The 24633-nt window shown below is 30.5% G+C and overlaps 1 protein-coding gene across 1 annotated transcript; it reads right to left on the bottom strand.

The window, feature by feature from the left end:
- Positions 1-1662: 1662 nt before the first annotated feature.
- LOC662419 (uncharacterized protein) lies at positions 1663-24236 on the bottom strand. The gene is made up of 3 exons (XM_968516.4): positions 24114-24236; positions 6791-6910; positions 1663-2577 (listed from the first exon to the last, which is right to left on the bottom strand). Exons 2-3 carry the CDS (start codon positions 6849-6851, stop codon positions 2432-2434), a joined length of 207 nt encoding a protein of 68 aa, XP_973609.1. The 5' UTR covers positions 6852-6910; positions 24114-24236; the 3' UTR covers positions 1663-2431.
- Positions 24237-24633: the final 397 nt, after the last annotated feature.

Raw genomic sequence — 24633 nt, 5'->3', positions numbered from 1 at the left:
AACCAATAAATTAGTGAAGTGTTATGAATTTTAGGTTAGAATTTTCCACTGAAAAAATCATGAAATGCTGCGGTAAATCTACAAAACTACAATAAAGATTAACAATTGCTGATACATTTAAACGTAAATTATGCTAAAAGGTAGGCTTTTCAATGTCTTTGTAATAATTTTCCAATAAAGAAAGTGAACCAAATAGTCATTCGTTATTCGTGTTTTCCTCGTCATCTCTCATTTGTCAACATAAGTTTCTTGCATCAAAGATACAATTGTCATTCCGCATAGGCATTACAATAATTGTGAAGCCTCAAAATTTGAACAATGCTCAAAATATCCGAATAAACATTTTCCCTCCATTTATGGTTACTGTTTTCGACCTAGTTTAGTGGCGCCCCCAACGGTAATTTTACTTCCGAATTAGCTTTATTTCATCTACAGCAGTTTCATGACATATGAAACATATGAAAGTTAATGCCAAGAGCACGTCATTTGCATCACATTGTACTTTTAAATAAAAAAACAAGTTTAAATTATGTAAAGTCTATTTATTTTTGTAAACAATTATTATCAATGTAAAAATTCCCTGAAAAAAAACAACAGATTGTACCACCTTAAAAGTCCTAAAGCCATTATTTTGGAACACCTGTATCGAAAAAATTTGAGAATTGATTTAAGGAATAGAAGAAAATAGAGCAATTAGGGTCTATCTTTAAAAAAAACTCGCATCTTAAAAACTTCACTACACACAAGTTACAAGAAAACTGCATTTTCTGTTTTCTTTTGTCAAGACCAAAGCTTGTGTACATTCGTTATTAGAATCCAAGTTCATTGAAGAATCTTCTGCAAAAAAATATGTTCCTAGCGGTCAAGGAACATACAAAGATATAAACATAAAATTTTCTTCTTTCCGAAGATCTTTTTAACTCTTATTTATTATTTATTATTATTTATTTATTTATAGTATTTATTAAATACTTTGGGTATTTTATTAAGTGATTAACTAAAAACTCTTACAATAGAAACAATAAACTTCTATGACAACAAAATTTTCCCAGTTTATTCATTTTCTTTAAGTTGTTGCCTAAGCACCCTTTTTTATTAATTTGAATAATATCAAAAAAACATTTTTTTGTAAAATTGCTTTACAGTTTTGATTTTGAACTATTTTGCACTTACCTATTTTGAATAGTCTTGAAAAAACACTTATTTTTAACTTATTAATTTTTTTAATTTTTTTTAATCACTTTCTTTGATTCAATGGTTAGTATGAATAAAATGTAGCAAAAGCTTTTACTATAGTTTTATCTCTTTCTCTCTCATGAAATAAATTATGTCTATCTTTTACTATTACAAGTAAAAGCATTTATTTCACTTTATTCATACGGCTCAATGTCTTTCATAATAATTTATTTCAAGTATTCAAGTCTAGGCCCCAAATATTGATTTGGACTTTTAATTTAATTTGATGTAATTCCCTAACCAGATTTTTAATTTTTAAATTTGGTGGCGCAGTTGGCTCTGTCATTTCGTTTATTTCACTTTAGAGAACTATTTCTCGTTATGTGAAGTGAGAGGATTTTGTCAAGTCTCGAAAAGCGGCGCATTTCGTTCACTGAACTTCGTTTATTGAGTCGTGTTCGAAGAGGAGAAATAAAAAGTCGTATCGGTGTTGGAACTCATATAATAAAGTCTCGAAAAGCATATTTAAAACGACTAAACTACCTTTCACATTTACATCTAGTTACACAGATTTACGTATTGGTCCACAGAAAAGGACAAAGATTACATAGGCCTACAGCCCCGTGGTAAATCCAAGTGTACTTTGAATTTCAAATTTATTCCGGTTTATCGAAGCATCGATTTAAGTTGGCGCAACTGTATGAAGAGTCGCCACACGATTTTATTTCGAGTTTTTCCCCTAATGTGGGATCTCATCCAGCGAGACAAATTTTACGACAAGTTCTCCAGGGAAAATAAACGAAAACGGTTTCTTATCATTGAAGCTCAGCTCTGATAGCGTTTTTCGCGAAGTTTGGGATTACATTAGTGACTTAATTTTCTTAATGTGGGTGCACCTGCGTTCGCCAACTTTGGTGTTTTCATTAATTGACGTTTCGCTTGTAATTGATTTAAATTTACCACGGGGGCGCTCGGGAAACTTCGACTAGGACTAATGCTACCCTGGCATGGTCATTTAGCTTGTTTTTATCACATAAGACTTTAACTTACCGAGCTTTTGGTTCAGTCTAGAGTTAGTTGGACAGCGAAACTCAACAAGAAATCCGGCAAACTCATTATTGTCGCTTTTTTAATTTGATGCGTTTAAATGGCAAGTTTAGTGAGCAATTTGAAATTCTAAATGTACTTATATACAGGAAGAGACTACGCGCTAATTCAGTAATAACTAATGTTTAATTAATCAAAGGGGGACGATTCATGCCGTGATGTAGTATTCTCGCCTCTGAATACACTTTTCTCGCATAATGTAGCAAAGTGCTATCGTGATTAGGACAGCGATGGCGATTCCCATGCCTATGCTGACCCAAATGATCTCTTCGTTGATTCCCTGGTAGGAGCGACCTGAAACAATATTGATTGATTTTGACGAGTTTAATTAAATCGGGCTTATTAAAACTGGCCTAATTATTAAATCATCTATGGAAGGAGACGGAAAGAGGCGGAAATGAGGGATTGAAATGTTCTACCGGAGGCACGTTTGAGAATAATGCTGCAAAAAAGGAAGATGAGATACGTTTCATCCTTATATCTAGAGACGGGATTTTTAGGAAGTTAAAATCTTTATTTAGGTGTCAAAAACAGAAATTAGGTATTAAAAGCTGGTCATTTACAATTTTTATCAAAGAAAAAATGAAAACACAAATTTTATTGCAATTAACTGTTGAACATAAATTTGCTGTTGTAAAATTAATTCGTTTTTTTGTACAATTTTTTGAGACACTTATAAATGAACTCACTGTGTAGAAATACGTACTAGTACAGACTAAAATCTGGCATTTCTGCATTACCAATATTTGCATTGAATTAATTTTTATTGTCAGTAGATTTTTATATCCAGAATTTTTTTATATAGTTTGTCTTTAACTAATTTGTCCACAAAAATTTACACTTTATTCACAAGTTTAATAACTTCAACAAGTGACAGATCTAGTGTTGCCTGACCTAGATTAAATAGAAGTCTACTATATTTAACTAAAATCTTCTATCTTCTATGTCCCTAAACTATCGACGCAAAATCTTTAAAGTAAAAAAAATAAAATTTTAATTCTTTAATTTAATTATATTTAATTTAATTTCTTTAATTCTTAATTTTTAATTTTTATTTATTTGCTGACCCAACCATCTTAATTTTTGATTTTTTTTATTTATTTGGAAGTTTTTTATCTGGGTTGAGCGTAATGTGCAGGAAGGATAATATTTGGCTTCGTTATGTTAACGAAATTTTAATGTACTTTTGTATTTTTATATTTGGATTTAACATCTATAACAAGCTGAATTTTATTTATTTTATCCAATGGAAAACTTGCTGAAAGAAAGCAAACAGCGAAACTTTAAAATGAAATTTTATATTGCGGAAAAAGCACTGGTGCAAAAATGGTGGATGCGCCGGGAAATTTTCAACATTTACTTAAATAATAGTATCAAGCTAAATAATGTTTGCAATACTTTTAAATATAGAAAAATGTACAAAAAATTGCTCGACGTGCTAAAGGATTGAACATATACAGAGTGATTCAAAAATATCGGACCAGCTTTCAATTTTTCTTAATTTTTAATTTTTATTTAATTTGCTGCCACAACCAATTTTTGCTTTTTTTTAATTTAATTGGACATTTTTTATCTGGTCTGAAATATTCATATCACTGTAGAAAACAGCAAATGCGATTATTTTTATGTATTTTCTGTATTTTTCCAAAGAATTCAGAAAAATTATTAAATGAGTGTCTATAAAGCGTATCTAACATTAAAACGTTTTCATAGATTCGTAATAAACACGATGGAAGCGTTTAGACTGTTATTAAATTAAACAGATATGATTATAACTGTCAGTAATAAATACAAACCCTTGAGAATAAAAAACGATACGCAATTATGTAAACAGTGCGAATGCTCAGCGTCACTTGTTTGCACAAACCACCGAAATTAAACCAGTGTTAGGTCCTTCTTTCTGATATGAAATAATATAACTGCAGTTTTCAGAAACAAAGCAATTATTTTGTAGTTTTATTTTGTTTTATTTTTTGGTTTCTAATTTATTTTTAAACTTAAAAAAATGCGAGTTTTTCTTTTTAAATTTTGTATTAAAAATGGTGGATGCGCCTGGCAATTTTAACACAGTGTTACCACCACGGCTAAAATGTTACTAATGATAATAAATAATGTTCACGACACCAATAAACGCTAAAAGCCAGGAAAAAAAGAACTTGACGTGATAGAATCAGACATAAAGAAAAGAAGCTATGAAAAAGTTAATTAACTGTTGAACATAAACTTGCTGTTGTAAAATTAATTCGTTTTTTTGTACAATTTTTTGAGATACGTATAAAACGAACTCACTGTATAGAAATACATACTAGTACAGACTAAAATCTGGCATTTCTGGATTACCAATATTTTTGCATTGAATTAATTTCTATTGTCAGTAGATTTTTATATCCAGAATGTTTTATAAAGTTTGTCTTTAACTAATTTGTCCACAAAAATTTACACTTTATTCACGAGTTTAATAACTTCAACAAGTGACAGATCTAGGGTTGCCAGACCTTCTATATTAAATAGAAGTCTACTATATTTAACTTAAATCTTCTATCTTCTATGTCCCTAAACTATAGACACAAAACCTGACAAAGTTTAACTTTAATGCTAAGAAACTAAAAAAATTAAACACAAAAAACTAAAAAATATTGGAATTGAAATTCTGAAGAAATAAGCGACTGAAAAACTGAGAAACTGAAACAAATGTAGAACTCTAAAAGGGAAACACTAATAAACTGAAACACTACTAAGTGACTAAAAAACTATAAAACTGAAAAGCTAAAAATGAAAAACCGTGAGATTAAATTTTAGTAGAATTAAGTGACTGAAAGGGTGATAAATTAAAAAAGTATAGAACTACAAAGTAAAAAAAGAAAAGAAAAAAAGAAAAGAAGAGTAAGATAGTGGAACAAAACTGATAAAATTTAAAAAATAAATATAAAATATAGGGAAATTAAGAAACAAAAAGTGAAATACTGAAAAACTTAAAAATTTTGTGGTAGAACCAATAAGAATAAACTATGAAAATGAAAGAGATTGGAAGCCAGAGAATCAAAAAATCTCTTGGTAAAGTTACTATTAATTTGAAGAATCCGATTTATTGTTTATCTAAATGCTAATAATAAAAAACCGAAAAAATATTCTATTTTAAATAAGGAAAATTAAACTCAATCTTAGGATGTTTAAAACACATTTAGGATACAACAGGTGAATTTAAGAATTTATGAAAAATAAAAAATAAAAATATTTATGTTTTTAACAAAATAATTTTTTTTGACTTTGAAAAAAGTTTTTAAAAATTTTGAAATTTTTTTAAAGATTCGGTCTTTATTTCTGTGTAAGGTAGAAAATTTGATTTTTTGAGTTATTATCGGATTATCTAGATGACAATAATTAAAAAAAATATTTGAGAAATCAAAGTGTTTCAAATTTCTAATTCTGATTTATATTTTTCCAGCTTTATATAAGTTGTACCAGCGAGTTAAATTAATTTGGAAATAATTAAAACATTAATATTTTTCATCAAAGCATTAGCTTCTAACTTCTAACTTCTTGCATCAGTTAAAATTATTTTCAAATACAGTAAAACCTCTCAACAACGGACACTTATGGGGAATCTTTGATTGTCCGTTGTGGTGAGATGTCCGTACTTCGGAGGTGTCCATTAAAGGTGGTTTTACTGTATAAAAAATGAGCTACAAAGCAAACTTTTAAATTTTAAAGCCATTCTATTTTCACTTTTTATGAACAGTATCAGTAGAAGTGGTTTTTTCTTTATGGAAACTTAGTCCCCGTCAACTTTTTGCAATCTACGATTGGAGTCACATTTGTAAAATTTGATATACGAGCAGAAAAAAGAAATACAAATTTTTAAACACAAAAAAACTCTCATTTTTATTTTTGAGCACTCGCTCAAAAATTCTACTAATTTAAAAGGCACTAATTCCAACAATTTTTTTGGAGTAAAAACTAGAAGATGTTGAAACTTTTAACACAAAACCAAAGAACAAGGCAATATGTAACGACTACCGATTAATTTACATTTTGTTTGCACATGACGGACGGGACAAAAAAATATAGTGTGTGAAAATAGCTCTAAAAAATTTATTTATACAAGTCTTATAATTATTAAAGACTTTAACAATATTAAAATTAGACAGTGGAAATTAAAAATTTGGGGTTTTGTTTAACAACGTAAGAAATAGGAACAACATTTTATGTTTGCGATAACGGACGGGACAGTAAAAAAGTAATAATACTACTCAATTTATTTACTTACTTAAATGACCAGAAAACTTTTTTATTGCAAAATACATGAAATATAAAACGAAAGAAACTTTTCTAAAATTATTTTGAAATTTTCGGTGTCAGGTTGTATTATTCCTGGAATGGCTACAATAAATAACTTTTTATTTTGTATTTTTTTAAATTGAACCGAATTAATTTATAGTTGTTTTTTCGTCCAAATCTCTACCAGACTCGGAAAAAATAAATTGGCTCTCATTCGCTTCTCCCTCACCATTATATCCGTTGGAGATATATCCGGTAACTTTCCCAGCGACTCTGCCTCCAACCGGCATTTTGTAGGTGGGCGGTTTACCCTACGTTGTATTTCTCTACGTTGTGGACCGCATTCAACCTGAAAATAAACCTTGTTTCAGACGACGGTTCCGCACACTGAATTCAGGTGAAATATTCATTCCTTTGATTCATAAACTAGCGGATTTCACAAAACGCATAAATCTCCCTTCGTGTGTGTGTATGTGTTTAGAGAGTTTAATTCAAATTGAGGAATTATAACTCAAGTACGAATTTGTTTAGGCGTGGTTGGCACAACTGCAAACGGTACTGGGAAAGTAAACACGACCCGATGCCAACTTTACACAATGGAACGGATATTTACGACCTTGAAAATTGTTGGTTCTGAGTAGGCGAGGGTTTTTTCCTCAAAATCATTGGCAATATTGACGCTTCGAAAGAAGTTTGACTATCTTGTTACGTCAACTCTGCTGTTTTGGAATAAATTTAACTCAAAGTTGCAAAAAATAATAAAACTGTTAGCGTTTTAACGCACTCCAGAAAAGTCTTGATTAAATTATTGTCTTCGTTTTTATATTTTTTTCTTGAGAATATGATAAAGTAAGCTTTATAAAAGATTTAAAAAAGAATTTTAAATTACTATAAAACTTGGAACGTAATAAGGACGAAGGCTTTATCATGTTAACAAAATTTTGATGACGTATTTTTGTAATTTTATATTTGGATTTAACATCTATAACAAGCGGAATTTTATTCATTTTATCAAGTATAAAACGTGCTGAAAGAAAGCTAACTGCGAGACTTTAAAATGAAATTTTGCATTGTAGAAAATCACTGAAGCAAAAATGGTGGATGCGCCGGGAAATTCCAACATAACTTAAATATTAGTAGCAAGCTAAGTAATGTTTGCAATACCTTTTATTGCAGAAATATGTACAAAAAATGCTCGACGTGCTATAGAATTGAACATATACAGAGTGATACATACATATCGGACTCTTTCAATTTTCCTTAATTTGTAATTCTTATTTAATTTGCTGCACCAGTCATCTTAATTTTTGCTTTTTTTTTATGTTAACAAAATTTTGATGTACTTTTGTAATTTTATATTTGGATTTAAGATCTAGAACAAGCTGAATTTTATTCATTTTATTCGATATAAAACTTGCAGAAAGAAAGCAAAATAGCAAGACTTTAAAATGAAACTTTTATTGCAGAAGAAGCACTGGTGCAAAAATGGTGGAGGCGCCGGGAAAATTTCAACATTACTTAAATAATAGTAGTAAGCTAAATAATGTTTGCAATACGTTTAATTATAGACAAATGTACAAAAAACTGCTCGACGTGCTATAAGATTGGACATATACAGCTTTCAATTTTTCTTAATTTTTAATTTTTATATAATTTGCTGCCTCAGCCATCTTAATTTTTGCTTTTTTTAATTCACTTGGATGAGGTTTATCTGGTTTGAAGTATTTATATCATCCAGCGTAATGAAGAGGAAGGATAATAATTGGTTTTGTTATGTTAACAAAATTTTGATGCACTTTTGTAATTTTATATTTGGATTTAACATGTAGAACAAGCTGAATTTTATTCATTTTATTAAGTATAAAACTTGCTGAAAGAAAGCTAACTGCGAGACTTTAAAATGAAATTTCGCATTGTAGAAAATTATTCATGCAAAAATGGTGGATGCGCCGGGAAAATTTTAACATTGTTTAAATAATAGTAGCAAGCTAAATAATGTTTACGATACCTTTAATTGTAAAAAACATGTACAAAAAAATATTCGACGTGCTATAGGATTGGACATATACAGAGTGATTCAAAAATATTGGACCAACTTTCAATTTTTCTTAATTTTTTATTTTTATTTATTTGCTGACCCAACCATCTTAATTTTTGTTTTTTTTTTATTTATTGGGAAGTTTTTTATCTGGCCTGAGCGTAATGAGCAGGAAAGATAATATTTGGCTTTTTTATGTTAACAAAATTTTAATGTACTTTTGTATTTTTATATTTGAAATTAACATCTATAACAAGCTGAATTTTATTTATTTTATCCATAGAAAACTTGCTGAAAGAAAGCAAACAGCGAAACTTTAAAATGAAATTTTATATTGCAGAAAAAGTACTGGTGCAAAAATGGTGGAGGCGCCGGGAAATTTTCAACATTACTTAAATAATAGTAGTAAGCTAAATAATGTTTGCAATACGTTTAATTATAGAAAAATGTATAAAAAATTGCTCGACGTGCTATAGTATTGGACATATATAGAGTGATTCAAAAATATCGAACAGCTTTCAATTTTTCTTAATTTTTAATTTTTATTTAATTTGCTGCCCCAGCCATCTTAATTTTTGCTTTTTTTAATTCACTTGGACGAGATTTATCTGGTTTGAAGGATTTATATCATCCAGCGTAATGAAGAGGAAGGATAATAATTGGTTTCGTTATGTTAACAAAATTTTGATGTACTTCTGTAATTTTATATTTGGATTTAACATATAGAACAAGCTGAATTTTATTCATTTTATTCAATATAAAACTTTCTGAAAGAAAGCAAACAGCGAGACTTTAAGATGAAATTTTGTATAGTAGAAAATCACTTATGTAAAAATGGTGGATGCGCCGGGAAAGTTTTAACATTACTTAAATATTAGTAACAAGCCAAATAATGTTTGCAATACCTTTAATTATAGGAAAATGTACAAAAAAAATGCTCGGCGTGCTATAGGATTTGACATATTCAGAGTGATTTAAAAATATTGGACCAGCTTTCAATTTTGCTTAATTTTTAATTTTCATTTATTTGCTGACCCAACCATCTTAATTTTTGTTTTTTTATTTATTTGGAAGTTTTTTATCAGGCTTGAAATGTTGTTATCAACCAGCGTAATGAGGAGGAAGGATTATATTTGGCTTTGTTATGTTAACGAACTTTTAATGTACTTTTGTATTTTTATATTTTTGAATTTAACATCTATAACAAACTGAATTTTATTTATTTTATCCAATATAAAACTTGCTGAAGGAAAGCAAACAGCGAGAATTTAAAATGAAATTTCATATTGCAGAAAAAGCACTGGTGCAAAATGGTGGATGCGCCGGGAAATTTTCAACATTACTTAAATAATAGTAGTAAGCTAAATAATGTTTACAATACCTGTAATTATAGAAAAATGTACACAAAATTGCTCGACGTGCTATTGGATTGGACATATACAGAGTGATTCAAAAATATCGGAGCAGCTTTCAATTTTTCTTAATTTTTAATTTTTATTTAATTTGCTGTCACAACCATTTTTTGCTTTTTTTTTATTTAATTTGACATTCTTTATCTGGTCTGAAATATTCATATCACTGTAGAAAACAGCAAATGCGATTATTTTTATGTATTTTTTGCATTTTTCTAAATGACTAAGAAAAAAATATTATATGAAAAAAATATTATATATAAAGCGTATCTAACATTAAGACGTTTTCATAGATTCGTAATAAACACGATGGAAGCGTTTAGACAGTTATTAAATTAAACAGATCTAATTATATCTGTCAATAATAAATACAAACCTTTGAAAATAAAAAACGATACATAATTATGTAAACAGTGCGAAGGCACTGTAAACAAAGCAATTATTTTGTAGTATTTTGTTTAATTTTTTGTATCTAATCAATTTTTAACTTAAAAAAATGCGCGTTTTTCTTTTAAATTATGTATTAAAAATGGTGGATGTGCCTGGCAATTTTAATACAGTGTTTCCACCACGGCTAAAATGTTACTAATGATAATAAATAATGTTCACGACACCTATAAACGCTAAAAGCCAGGAAAAAAAGAACTTGGCGTGATAGAATCAGACATAAAGAAAACAATAAAAACCTTTATCATTCCGAAGCACATTTGGAAAGACGCAATTCATTTTATTATTACGGTATTTTTGCTTTTTTTGAAGGATATAATTCACAATAAATGTCAATGGTGCAATAAAACGTCGTATAATTTATTTCATAATGAGAGAAAAAATCATTCAATTTATTCGTAAAACGGAACAAATTTTACTGATAAATAAAATTACAGAAGCGTTGCCACTTAACATAAATGTCCGATTATTTGGAAAAGTAAAGCTGGCAATTATTCTGAATGCCGACATTTGGGGTAAAGAAAGTGCTTAACGAAATAGGAACAGATAAAGGACAATAACAGGAGGCCGTTTTTTAAACCTTTGATTTATTTATTTAATTACCGTTTAATCTCTTCGTAAAGGAATTAAAAACAGATTTTACATCGACACAGAACCCATGTGTGCCTTTATTACCAATAAAATCGCTACAATTTGTGGTTAACGCCACACCATTACCATTATCCTCGTGACACATGTACGCTTTGATTTATTATCACAAATTACGAATAGCAGAGATAGGCTTAATGCAAATTTAATGAGAGCGACGTCAGAGATAATAAGAGTATTTAAAATTTAACCCGTGATTAAGATTTACACGTCCATTTGTTAAGTTATCAGCTTGGCGTTGAGTTTAACAGTGTGGCCACTAATTTACCACCGCTTTAGACGTAATTGTCCCTAATTCCGCCGATTCCAAAATGGCCGCCTTCCAACAAAAAACAAAAATGTCAAGGGTATAATTAAGGCCATATCAGGAGAAGATTAAATGACTCGTGCAAAGATTTAGCTCTAATCTAATGTTCCCAAAGTAAGAGGCTTTCGGTACGAAACAAGATCAAAATGTGAGTCCTGTGACCTATTGACAGTTAATTATCCCCAGTAGTACCAACCGCCTGCGGTCAACTCCAGTTAAGCGAACATCAAATTAAATCCGTTTATTGCATGCTTGATTAAGTTATACAATTTATTGATTTTACAAATCTTTACAAGTCGCGTGAATATTGCACTCGCTCTCAGAAATGGGTTTTGTCCTGGAAATAGAACCTGACACAAAAAAGAGACGAACGTGCAGCTTTAACTCGAAAGCACATTGCAGAAACATTAAGCTGCCGCTATTGTTCGATATTTACATTCGGTTTTTTATCGAGAATAATGAGATTTGACACGGGAGGAAATGTGCTCAAAGCCTCTGCAAACACGAATTTTCTAAACAAAATATTTGGACAAAAAAGCGCCTGGACAGTGTTGCCACCCTAATTTATGTACAGACCGATTTTTTTAGAGCCTACATTAGAATCTTTTTAATTTCTAATATGGCAAAAGCTTTAAAATTTTGTATATGATCGATCGTTATAAAAGTAAGTAAAATGTGCCCAAGCTGTTAAAATTTATTCGTCACAGTTTTTGACGTAAGTTTTTTTTCTTATAAAAATTTTGGTATGCAGGGGTTTATTCAAAATATCACAGCACTTAAACCCCTTACAATAAGTGAATAATTTATTGTGCATTTGATAACAACCAAAAGTTCGAAGGGTCTTCCAAAATTTTGAAAATTGTTAACTGTTTAGTTGGAAGGCTACTATGATTATTTGAAAATGATGATCAAAAAATAACTATAGCACAGGTTTTTCAAATGGTTAAATAACTGCTACACCCAAACCTAACTATTTATGTTATGTTAGACCCAGCTTATATAACGGTTATTTAACCATGGTTATGTTTAACGTATATAACCATGGTTATATTACGGTTAGATAATATTTCTTAAGCATTATAGCCCATGTTAGAATTAGTGTATGATTCGGTTATCTTACCATGGTTGTCTGGCTTATATAGCAAAAGTTATATGACGGTTATATAACTTTGATATTTGTGATGCAATATAGCGCATGCTAAATTCAATTTATATATCGGTGGTCTAAGATGGTTATATTACGGTTATGTTTCTTTAGAATTATAGCCCATGTTAGATTTAGTGTATGCATCGGTTATCTAACCATGGTTATGTCTGGCTTAAATAGCAAAAGTTATATGACGGTTATATAACTTTGATATTTGTGATGCAATATAGCGTATGCTAAATTTAATTTATATATCGGTGGTTTAAGATGGTTATATTACGGTTATGTTTCTTTAGAATTATTGTTCATGCTAGATTTAGTGTTATCTAACCATGATTATATCTGGCATTTATAGCAAAGGTTATATGACGCTTATATAACTTTGATTTGTGATGCAATATAGCGTATGCTAAATTCAATTTATATATCGGTGGTCTAAGATGGTTATATTACGGTTATGTTTCTTTAGAATTATAGCCCATGTTAGATTTAGTGTATGCATCGGTTATCTAACCATGGTTATGTCTGGCTTAAATAGCAAAAGTTATATGACGGTTATATAACTTTGATATTTGTGATGCAATATAGCGTATGCTAAATTTAATTTATATATCGGTGGTTTAAGATGGTTATATTACGGTTATGTTTCTTTAGAATTATAGCCCATGTTAGATTTAGTGTATGCATCTGCTATCTAACCATGGTTATGTCTGGCTTAAATAGCAAAAGTTATATGACGGTTATATAACTTTGATATTTGTGATGCAATGTACCGTATGCTAAATTCAATTTATATATCGGTGGTCTAAGATGGTTATATTACGGTTATGTTTCTTTAGCATTATAGCCCATGTTAGATTTAGTGTATGCTTCGGTTATCTAACCATGGTTATGTCTGGCTAATGTAGCAAAAGTTATATGACGGTTATATAACTTCGATATTTGTGATGCAATATAGCGTATGCTACATTCAATTTATATATCGGTGGTCTAAGATGGTTATATTACGGTTATGTTTCTTTAGAATTATAGCATATGTTAGATTTAGTGTATGCATCGGTTATCTAACCATGGTTATGTCTGGCTAATGTAGCAAAAGTTATATGACGGTTATGTAACTTCGACATTTTTGATACAATATAGCGTATGCTAAATTCAATTTATATATCGGTAGTCTAAGATGGTTAGGTAGATTACGGTTATGTTTCTTTAGCATTATAGCCCATGGTAGATTTGGTGTATGCATCGGTTATCTAACCATGGTTATGTCTGAATTATATAGCAAAGGTTATATGACGGTTATATAACTTCGATATTTGTGATGCAATATAGCGTATGCTAGATCCAATTTATGTATCGGTGGTCTAAGATATTATAGTTATATTTGATATGTTTTCGGCATTTTATATTAACAAAACAATATAAGTTATCTAAAGAGTTTTTAGTTGTATAGATAAAAACTTATACAAAAAATATAAAAATGGTTATATAGCGCAGTATAACAGTTATTTAACCGCAATATAAGCGAGATGTAAAGGCAGTTGTATAACCGCAACATAACCACGCGTAGATAATGATTAGATAACGATACGTAATCGAGATATAACCGAGGTATAAGGGCAGTTATATAACCACAATACAAGGTGAGTCTACAGTGGATTACTGACTTGACCTGACCTGACCTGACATGTCCTAAGATGAAGGTTTCTGAAGGTGCATTAAAAATGTGTGGTTATTATTTCAAATTTCAAATTTAGCGTCAATTTCTTGCAGTTCCCAAAGCTCTGCCCTTTTGAAAATAACTTAATCAAACTCAAAATAGTCAATTTGGAGCGAGTACAAAATTTTAAAGCTCTTGCTGTATTAGAAAGTAAAGTGTCTAATGTATACGTTAAAAGAATCACCCTGTATTGCATTTCTAAACAACAGCAACAGTTCCTTTTTAGAAGCTTTTATTTTTTTTATGTATCTGTTGCTAGACAACACGTAGCAATTAAGTTTTGCGCATCAATGAACTTGAGCTCGTTATTTTTAATAAATAAATCCCTGTAGCATGTAGAAACAACAGAAAAAGTTTAGTAGTTGCGCAAAACAAAGCGTCTCATTAGCTCGCCGTCCATTTATTCAGTTAATGTCGTCGCTAATTGCAAAAAATCGTCACGTGTCAGAAATTACTAGTCGCTTCTTGTTTGTGGCAAACGGCGTGTTTTTATTAAAAAGCGCGGACAATGCGCGCCGCGTTTTAATTATAAAATGTTTGAATGGAAAAATGCGTGGAAGCTTTATTTGATGTCGTGCCTTTTTGTAATATTACGAAATCAGTGCGGTCGCAGCAAGCAAACACAATCTAAAACCGGCGTCTTAAAAGATTAAACTGTAAGCTTATCCAAACCGGAGGATTTAAGCCGACGTTGATAAGTTGGTGGCGTTTTTTCTGTCGTATTGGTAGCAGTGCATACTTCATTATACAAATTGACAGGTGTCAAAAATAAACACTGTTTTTTAATCAATGTGGGCCGTCACGTGATCGATGTTTTCCGCACTTTTTCCTAATGGAAATTCGCGCAAGGCTTCTTTTTGTCGAATTCAATCTCGCACACACGATTGATTGGAAATATTCCAAGTGTGCGAAACTCGACTCATTAGACCGGAAATAGGCGACAAAGGTGAATGTTTCAATAGTGTTTACATGTCGATTGCAACGCCTTGATTGGACTATACAAATGTTTAATGAGATTTCAGGCGAAAAATCGCAGATAAAGAAACTTGTCAAAAGCATTCATTCTGGCAAAGGACGTTCTATAAATTTTCTGTGTGTTTCAACGGAAATGTATTTTTTGTGGCACAGTTCCAAGCAGTTTTCGAATCCATAACAATAAAAATACGTTGGCAGAACTGCACCGTTAGCGGCACTCTCGCCCGGCGCATCCACCATTTTTAGAGATTTTTAAACTGTTTATGTTGGCAATGTCTAGATAAAACGCCATTTTTGTTTTGCAATTTACGAAGGTTGCCCCACATGCAAACTTTGTTTCATAAAGTAAAAGTTGTACGGCTTTATAAGTCATAAAAGATAAAACGATCTTTTTTATCCTTAGCAATCTATAGAAAACTGAGCGCTTAAATTTAATTTAATTTAAAAATAGCCTATTATTTATACAAGACGATAAAGAAATTGTTTATCTAAGTGTGAGAAGGTTAGTTTTTACAAATAGATAGACATTTTTTATTTAGCTTGACTTAAGTTTAATAGAAAAAAGTTATTAACCCGTCACATTTTTATGTTAGAATGTGTGAATTTGATTGAATAAAATAAATTTTAAACATTTTATCTAATCTTGCATAATTAAAGTGCTATTTAACTACTCAAAAGAGTTGATAAAAAATAGTTTAAAACTCATAAAGAACAAATTATTTTCACAACAAATGTTAGATTTTTTAGAATGACTGGTGACGTGAAGCCACTTTTTTTTTTAATTGTGACTAAATATAGTTTTATTTTGACTGTAATCATTGCCAATTAATGTGTTTTGATGTTTAATGTCACTCATTTTATTTTTTACAGCTATCAAAAATTACGAGTAATAAGGTCTGTCAACATTATGTTGAAAAAAAAAAAACACATTAATATCTTATGATGTACAAACATGTAAAAAACTTGCAAGCTCGACGTCATTGGAAACAAAAGAGCAACAATCAATACCGTTGCTAAAGAAAACAAATTAAAAAAATTGTATACTAAAAATTAAATTTATTTTTGTACTTAACAGTGTTTGTGCAACATTTTTTATCACCTGTAGAAACTAAAATAAATAATAAATAAGTAATAACCTGAAATTTTCCCTTAAGAATCCTAAACTTTACTTTCTGAAAAACACTGTTAATTTTTTCGTTCGTTTAATTTGAGTTTGATGACAAAAATTTTCTACTCCTGAAAAAAGTACCTACTATTTGTTCAATTAAATTTCTGATCAAATTATACAGAGACTTTGAAATAAAGTTGGCAGGACTGAAAAACATGGAGACTGAAGATGTCCAGCTTAGCAAGTTCCCTATGCATTATTCAGTGTTGCCACCATAATCTGAAAGTCATAGGCCACTGTGGTCGGAAATTTTATTGAGCGTATGATTCGAAATAATAATAAATTAGTGTGCGATGTCTTGACAGCAATTAATTAAGTCGGTATTTAATTAAAATACATTGGAAAACAAAGAGCCATTATCCATAATATTGTTTTTTTACGCCCTTAAATAATACATAAAATAGAATTTGTAACGTTCAAAGTCGTAAAAATGGAAATAATATGTAAAATAAATTGTCTTTATAGTGCACATTCTGTGAAAATACAAGTCGTGCATATTTTCCACTTTAGAAAGCAATGGCGTCTCACTTTTTTCAGTAAATAATTTTATTTTCAAATAAATAGGTTGCGTAATAAATTATTTACAAAACTGTTTATTAAATTAGGCATTTTTTACATTTTTGAATGTAGTTTTCCAAATTAATGTTTTTTTTTTGTTTAACGTTTTAAGCCTTTTTTTAATATTTGAATCCTAGATTATAAACACTATTTTAAAACACGTTTACGAAAGCAACATGTTTTTACTATTTTAAAACACATTCGCATTGCAACATCGTGTTATAAATTAATGTTTTCACTATTTTAAAACTCGCTTCCCATAGCAACGTGTTTTAAATTCAAATGTTCCAACAAAAAAAAATTTGAATAACACTTATGCGAAAACGCTTAAAGTTTTCTGGTGTCTAAGTATGCAACTCGCATACACTCGTTGCATAACGACAGCCTTCAAACTATTAACAAAATCACGATTTTTTTAAATATATTGCTCGAAAACTAAGATTTCTACGAAGGTAGGACTTCCACCACTTTAATGATTTTTATATTAATGTTTAAACTGAAAAAATTTTGAATTATCAACAAGAAGCGACACTTAACTAAATTAAAACAACTTAAAGGTCATTTAAATGCAAAAATAAAAAATTGGTTGTTCCAATTATAATTTTTAAGTTATTCAACTTTTAACAAACCTCTTAATTTTTTTTCTGCTTTTTTGCAGTGAGCTAAAAAACTATATTTTCTTAAACTTCAAACATTTTTCCTTAAAGTGGTAAAAGTGCCACTTTTCTAAGAATCTTAGGGTCGGCTTATAGAAGCGTCATTATGTTAATCTGTAATTAAATGCGTGATTATCTGTTCATGTGACCAAAGTGAAGCAATTTGATTGGTCCATTCGCGTTGTTAGCTTTTAACAACGAATTAAATTTTAACAGAGCTTTCTATAAACACTAGAGTTCCTATATTGGTCGGTTGGAATGTGTAAAAAAACAAATTGGGATAGAAATCAGTGGTGTTACATTTGAAATTTGGCGAAAAGTCAAATAAATTTGTCAAAAAATGTTTCCATTTTTCGTCGACTAACTGCGTTTAGAAATGGTTTAGACTGGCAGTCGTCGTCAATTCACTGTTTTTTTTTTATATGAACTCCAAATTTTAAAAGAGATTTCTTTGCAAGTACAAGAATTTTACGTCTAAACTCTTCATCATAAACATTTTTTCCTTAACTTTAAGAAATGGTAATCATCGATGAAAAAGAGAGAAATTGAACCTTTCCTGCCAAGTTTTACGTTTATTATTAACAAGCATTTAGAAAAGTGGATTGTCTAAATAATGTTATGTACAAAGTCTATGAGATTTTGGGAATTTGTCTATGCATTTGTAAAATACGTAGGTACTTGAACCCAAAATTGGTTCTAATTTTTAGGAAAGCTGAACCTGTCGCTGCTTGGCCGCCTTTAGCATCTACGTGAACTTTAGATTCTGTTCCAAATTATAAAGTTATTGGGAATTCACGATTTTGTTAAGTTTTCCATACGAGAACACCTTCAATGTCATTTTTTAAAAAATTTAAAAAGACGACAGGAAATATGAAGGGTTCTTGATGACCAATTTTTTGGACGAAATGTTTAACTGAAAATTGTGACTGAAAGAAAAGCATTTTTAGCATTGAAGTATGTTTTAAGTTATGTATTTAATATTAAACAAATATCAAAAAATTTCAGAAATGTGAACATTAATATTGGTAGGTATTCAATTATTTTCTTTTTTTAAATATTAATCCCAAAATTTCTACGTTTTCTACGTCCCTGGTTAAATTTGACGTAAAATTATGTCATTTTATGCATTTGACAAAAATTATAACCTTGAAATTATTTTCGACATAAACCTCTGACGTAAGTTACTAACAAAAATTTTAATAAAAAAGGATAGAAATATATACCTAATCCACATAATACAAAATTGGCTCGGTTTGACGGTCAGTGTCCCAACTCTCCCAATAAAGGAACTCTACTATAAACTGGCTCTTAGTTTTTGAGCAACACATTTAAAAAAAACTCTTTTGTTAAAAAAAATAAAACATCTAAAAAATCGGTCAGTAAAATAAGTTTAGGTCAAAATCATTATAATTTTAAAATCTACATCAGAAAATGCAAAAAATATAGAGTGTTCCGTTTAAAGAAACAAGTTTGTCTTGTAGTTAATTTCGAAAATGTGTGAATAAATTGCTTTGTACACTCGTGGAAAAACAATTATTTGTAATAAACCCTTGCTTCTCACTGACACAAAGTCGGTTTTAGCGCGTTATTTAAGGTACATGTCCAAATTTAAATATATAATTTTGGGTCGATATCAATTAACGTTTGAGGCAGTCAAACCCAAAGCTTGTAACATCATGCAAACGATATGTTCGCTAAATCGCGAATAAAATCAATAATGTAACAAATCCATCATCATATAACCACTAAATTCTCGTTCTCTGAGTGTCAGGTGAACTCAATTCAGCCATAGGTCACATCCCGCTCCTTTACATAAAACACCGACTGCATAATAATAGTGCACGGATCGATCGTGCACTTATCTCGTACAAATTGCACACCTTTCCTAACCAGCGATTCAGCTATGATCTATTCCATTAGCTAAACTGCCAAATCTGTGTCAAATGAGTTAATTTACACGAAACGCAAATACTTGACATCAAAACTTAGATAACAAGTCTTGGGGGAACGCTCATATTACATAGAGACGAGCATTCGCGATGTGCACCCAATTTACGCCAGCATGCGAATGCGAATTTTCGGCACAAGATCGATAAAACGTTTTTTCAGACCTGTGTTGAGTAACAAACCGACAATTAAAAAAAGAACGTAATCGAGTCGGCCTTGGGTGAGATTTGACTCTCATTTATATTCCGAAAGGGAAAGATATTACAGTGACATGCAACCAAGAACAGGATAATAAATCTGTCAAATGTCAAACCCCATTTTTGTCTTTCTAGACGCGAACTTGTTACATATTCTATCAAGAAAGGCGTTCAAATTTAATTATGCAAAAGTTATTAAAGTTGGTGCTTTTGTAATTTCTCAATGGACTCAAATTCGAACGAAAACAACGACGAAGTGAAGAGCTTTCGAGTCGTCTTGAGACGCCCTGAGTGCTGGCTAAATAAACTAGCAACACTTTTTCAGTGTTTTTCGAGAGATCAATCATGGGCGGCTTTGATTGTCAAAACTGTCAAATATATAGCCAGGCACACTTGATCCCATTATATCGTAGCTTAAATCAGTCTGTGCAACTTACACAAAACAAAACGCTTGCTCGCAATTAAGTTCGGATAGAATTTAGTTGGGAATTTGGAAGTTTGCCAGCCTAGTTCTTTTCGCTTTAACGGCTCATTTACATCCGAAAACAATTTCCAAGTCATAATAATAAGTTTGTAAAACTATGGTCAGTGTGACAGCTTGGGTGCGATAAATTGTTGTAAATTTGGCGACCCAGATAACGGCTTTGTGTACTTTGGACGTAAATAAAACTTATCGATTATTGGCCACCAAAGTGTCAAACTTTTTCAATTGTTTGAGAGACGCACCAATGACTATAATCTAGTGTCCCTGGCATGAAACAGTCTTTGTAGTTGAGTTGGCCGTTATTTTAATTGTTTTTTCTTCCACGACTTGCTTTGATAGACGATAACCGAGTTGAGAGCGTGCTCTTGCTTTATTTTGCTTGATAAAAATTGAGTGGAACAGGGCTGCAAACTTGAACATGTTTCCTATTTTACGTCTCTATTTCCAAGACAGGAATTTTGTTCAAAATGTGTAATATTTGCCCGGCGCCTCCACCATTTCTAGCGCCACTAATTTAATTAGATTTTTCCACAAAAACGAAGTTTGCAATTTGCAAGCACTTAATTAGCAAACTGTTAATTTAAACAAAATTCTAGACTAGAGAATAATAAATCAATACGTCTGGTCCGGAAAGGTGTGTCAGAATAACCCGAAAAACACTCTAATTAACCATTATTCAGTTACTGCTAATTACGAGCAACAAAGTTTGGTCGGCCTACACTTTACTTTATTAAAAAACGGATTGTTTACTGCCGGAGGTAAACTTGTTTATTATTTAGACGCTATTTTCGCTTATTGAAAAGCTTTTTCTGTGTCGATATTGATGGACTTGGACCGAAACTTTATGCTTTCATAATGGAACACTTGGAAACATACAGCTTGAACGATTCGTTTCAAATATTACAAAGTTTTTGTGTGTGGGGTGGAATTAATCATTTTCAAGTCATGTGGTAAAAAATTTCGGTTCTCGCAGTTTGAAGCAATTAGGTAATTGTTTTTGTGTGAATGGAATCTTTCTGGTGAAAATAATTGATTTATTTACGGTTTAAGTCTAAATAATTTAGAGAAAAGTTACTTAGTAAAAGTACTATTTTGTGAACTGTTTTGTTAACTTTACGAACGGTTTCAGAAACAATGGATTTTTTTGGTCATTAAAAAAATAGTCGAATATATTATTAGGAGCAAAAGTTAGGCTTTATGTGTTAAGGTTTGCTGTTTGATTTAAAATTTAAAACTTCGCTAAAATATTTTTTTGTATTCTATCTGACTAGACAAATAAAGTAAGTGACACTTTTACGTTATCAATAAAAATTCTTGTAATATATTTCTTGTAAAATTCAATTCTCAAGTTGAGAAAAAAATTGATTTATTCTTTGAATAACTTAAAGCCAACAAAATTTAGAGAAAACACATTTAGTAAAAGCACTACTTTACGAACTATTAAGTTAACTTTACGGACCGTTTTAGAAACAATAGATTTTTTATTTTCCAAAAAAAATTAAAAAATGTATATTATTATGAGCTAAGGATTTTACTTGCCAAAAATTTTTTTAATATCTCTATAGCGAAAATTATGGTTCTGTAAAATAAAAATAGTAGAATAGTCATTAGTAGCAAAAATTAGGTATGTGTTCAGGTTTCTAGTTTGGCTTAATAAATAAATAAATAATTTAATTTGATGCTTTATTTACCTTGTCAATAAAAACACATAAATTGAAAAAACTCATTAAATTTTTGTCGTTAACAAATTTGAATTTATTTGCTTTTGACGCATTTCATATTTTTACAATGCATTTGTTTTTATTTTACAAGTTGTAATAACTTGAAGACAGTCAGACATAGAGATAAAAATAATAGTTTTAATTAACAATTTTACGGTCCTGGCACGTTTTTCTCAAAGACTTTTAGTTTTAGACCAAAAAGTAAAATCTTTTTTTCTTAAGAACTGATTTTAAAGTTAATTCTCTCAATAGTTTGGAAAATATGAACCCTTGATAAGAAGGTCAATTGTTAATAAACACACTTAAATTCTCCAAATTATGCCTGAAGACGGTCAAAAATCATATTAGAAACACGCCTAAATAAAAAATACAGCTCCATTTTTAAAATTGTGTTGTTTTTGTCTGTTTTATGCCTTTAAACACTTTTTTGCAATGTTGCAAACCGAAGCAGAAAAATCACCAAATTCGGTTGAACGAGACCGTGTTTTTATTTTTTTTCAGGAGTTTAATACCGTTTTTTATCTGAAAACGCAATAAAAAAAACATAAAATTAATTCTAAAATACAGTTTTTAAAAATGTTTAACCTAAAAAAAATCAATAGATTTCAGCATTTTTAGGCGTTTTGCTATTTTTTCTAATGAATCAGAAATAAATTAAAAGGAAAAAAATATATTTTTTTGATTTTTGAAGCTATTTTGAGCTAAAAAAAGTTTTGACATCTGCACCTTTTTTTTGCTTTTTTCTTTCAATTAGACTTGAATATTTTATTAAAATTAGTTGAAATCTGAGCCAAAAGTATTGTTATCTTTGCAAGATTTCGCAAAATCTTGTTACAAAAAATATCAATTAGCGACTTCGTTCTAGTTTTCTCTTGATTTGAACCACTTTTTTGCCTAAAAAACTCATATTCTCCCAAACCTTTCAGTGTTTTTGTCTTTTTTAAAGGCTCCAGAACATTTTTCAGATGTAATTTTTGTCCAAAGTACGTGAAAAAAATGCCAAATTCAATCTTCAATGCTGTTTTTCACCTGTTTATTCCAAAAAAATTACTAGATTTCAACATTTTAACGCATTTTTGTTAACTATTTTGCAAAATTAAATGAGATATAAGACAAAAAAAAAAGTTTGGTCGAAAGTGGTATTATTTTTAGATTTTTGACACTTTTTACAGCTAACATAGTGAATTTTCAAAATTAAGTTAACTCTTACCCACCTACTGACGGTCGTAAACATTGCGATATCTTATCATTTTTACGCCTAATAAAAACAGCATTTTTGATTTTTTAATAAATTGTGGCAGTCAAAAACTTAAATAGAAATATTATGAGTTAATTTTACAAAGTTAGTAATGCGCCGAGACTTCGTGTATTAAATTTATTTCGCCCTGTAAAATGTACAATGTGTTTTTAAATGATTCTCATCTGGTTAACTTTGAAATTGATTTACATAAAAAAAATTTTTGCCGCTCTCCTCAATTGAATTCTGTCAATAACTGTCAGTTACAAATTGTCAAATAATTAATTTTAAAAATTTCGTTAAAATGCAAGTTAATAGTTACATTGTGCAAGAAAACACATTTATTGTTGAAGCTTAATTCCGAATTGGAGACTTAAATAAAGAATGGTAATATTTGGGGTCTAAATGCCTGTCATTAATTCTATAAAGCGGCATTTCACAGACGACTAGATGACAATCAATTAAGAACACATTGTACTTACTGCACACGAATGTAATACTATTTCTCTTGCTTTTTTAACTTTTTTCAAAATTTTTAAAGCATGATTAAATATTGGCACACAATCTTGTAGCTTCCGTTTTTATTTTCCCTTAAATATAGATCAAGTCTTGGAGCTTTAATTAATTTCGTTTCCGTCTGAGTGAGCAATAAAAATATGCAAATAAATCTGCTTTATGCCCGCTTTATGATAATGCACTTGCTGCGAAAACATAAAGGTCACAGTGCCGTAATAGTCCATTAATCCCAAGTGCGGAATGACCCGTTTTACGACCAGCCAACATTTCGGTCACATTTTCGCGGAAAAAATCCAATTTTATTAATCCGTGCAATGGGTGCACTTAAAAATCCCTCTCACACTAACACAGACAGCTCATGTGAAAGCACTCACCAAACGATCCTCTTACAAGTCGATAAAAGTTTTGGACGAAATGTTGTTCCCGACGCGAAACGTCCGTTCCCGCTGGATGCTGTGAGCACACTGGATAAACAGGCGCCGGGACGCCAGGCGTCCCTTTGTAGCGCCAGAATTCGGGCATTCCGGGTGACGTCACGGGAATATTTGCGCTTCTTCTGGTTCCGGGAATAGTAAGGTGGAGAGTGAATGAAACGAGGCCGGGATTCCGGCCCAGAAATATGTGTAAAATTGTAGCCAGGAGAGAAAAAATAAATGAGCGGGCTTGGAGCTAAATCAGATACAGGTCGGTGATAAATTGATCGAAAATTGTAAGGAATTGGGAAAGTGGAAATGGGGCTTCAGGGGTCACAGATTGGCTTTCATGAGTGGATTAAAGACTTGGAAATTCAATTTGTTTGGAAATGTAAGCAAGTCGAGGGGAAGTTATGAAAGTTTTCTTATTTATGACATTTTACAGGACGGGATTAGGAGTGAGAGGAGCGTTGGGATCAAA

Source organism: Tribolium castaneum, chromosome 6, assembly GCF_031307605.1.
Source record: "Tribolium castaneum strain GA2 chromosome 6, icTriCast1.1, whole genome shotgun sequence".
NCBI classification, from domain to species: Eukaryota; Metazoa; Arthropoda; class Insecta; order Coleoptera; family Tenebrionidae; genus Tribolium; species Tribolium castaneum.
This window is presented reverse-complemented; position numbering and strand designations above follow the sequence as displayed.

Coding starts and splice junctions, on each gene's coding strand:
- LOC662419 (XM_968516.4), bottom strand. CDS start 6,851: ATGCCGGTTGGAGGCAGAGTCGCTGGGAAAGTTACCGGATATATCTCC. Junction 2,578..6,790: donor TATCTCCAACGGATATAATG/GTGAGGGAGAAG, acceptor ATATTGTTTCAG/GTCGCTCCTACCAGGGAATC.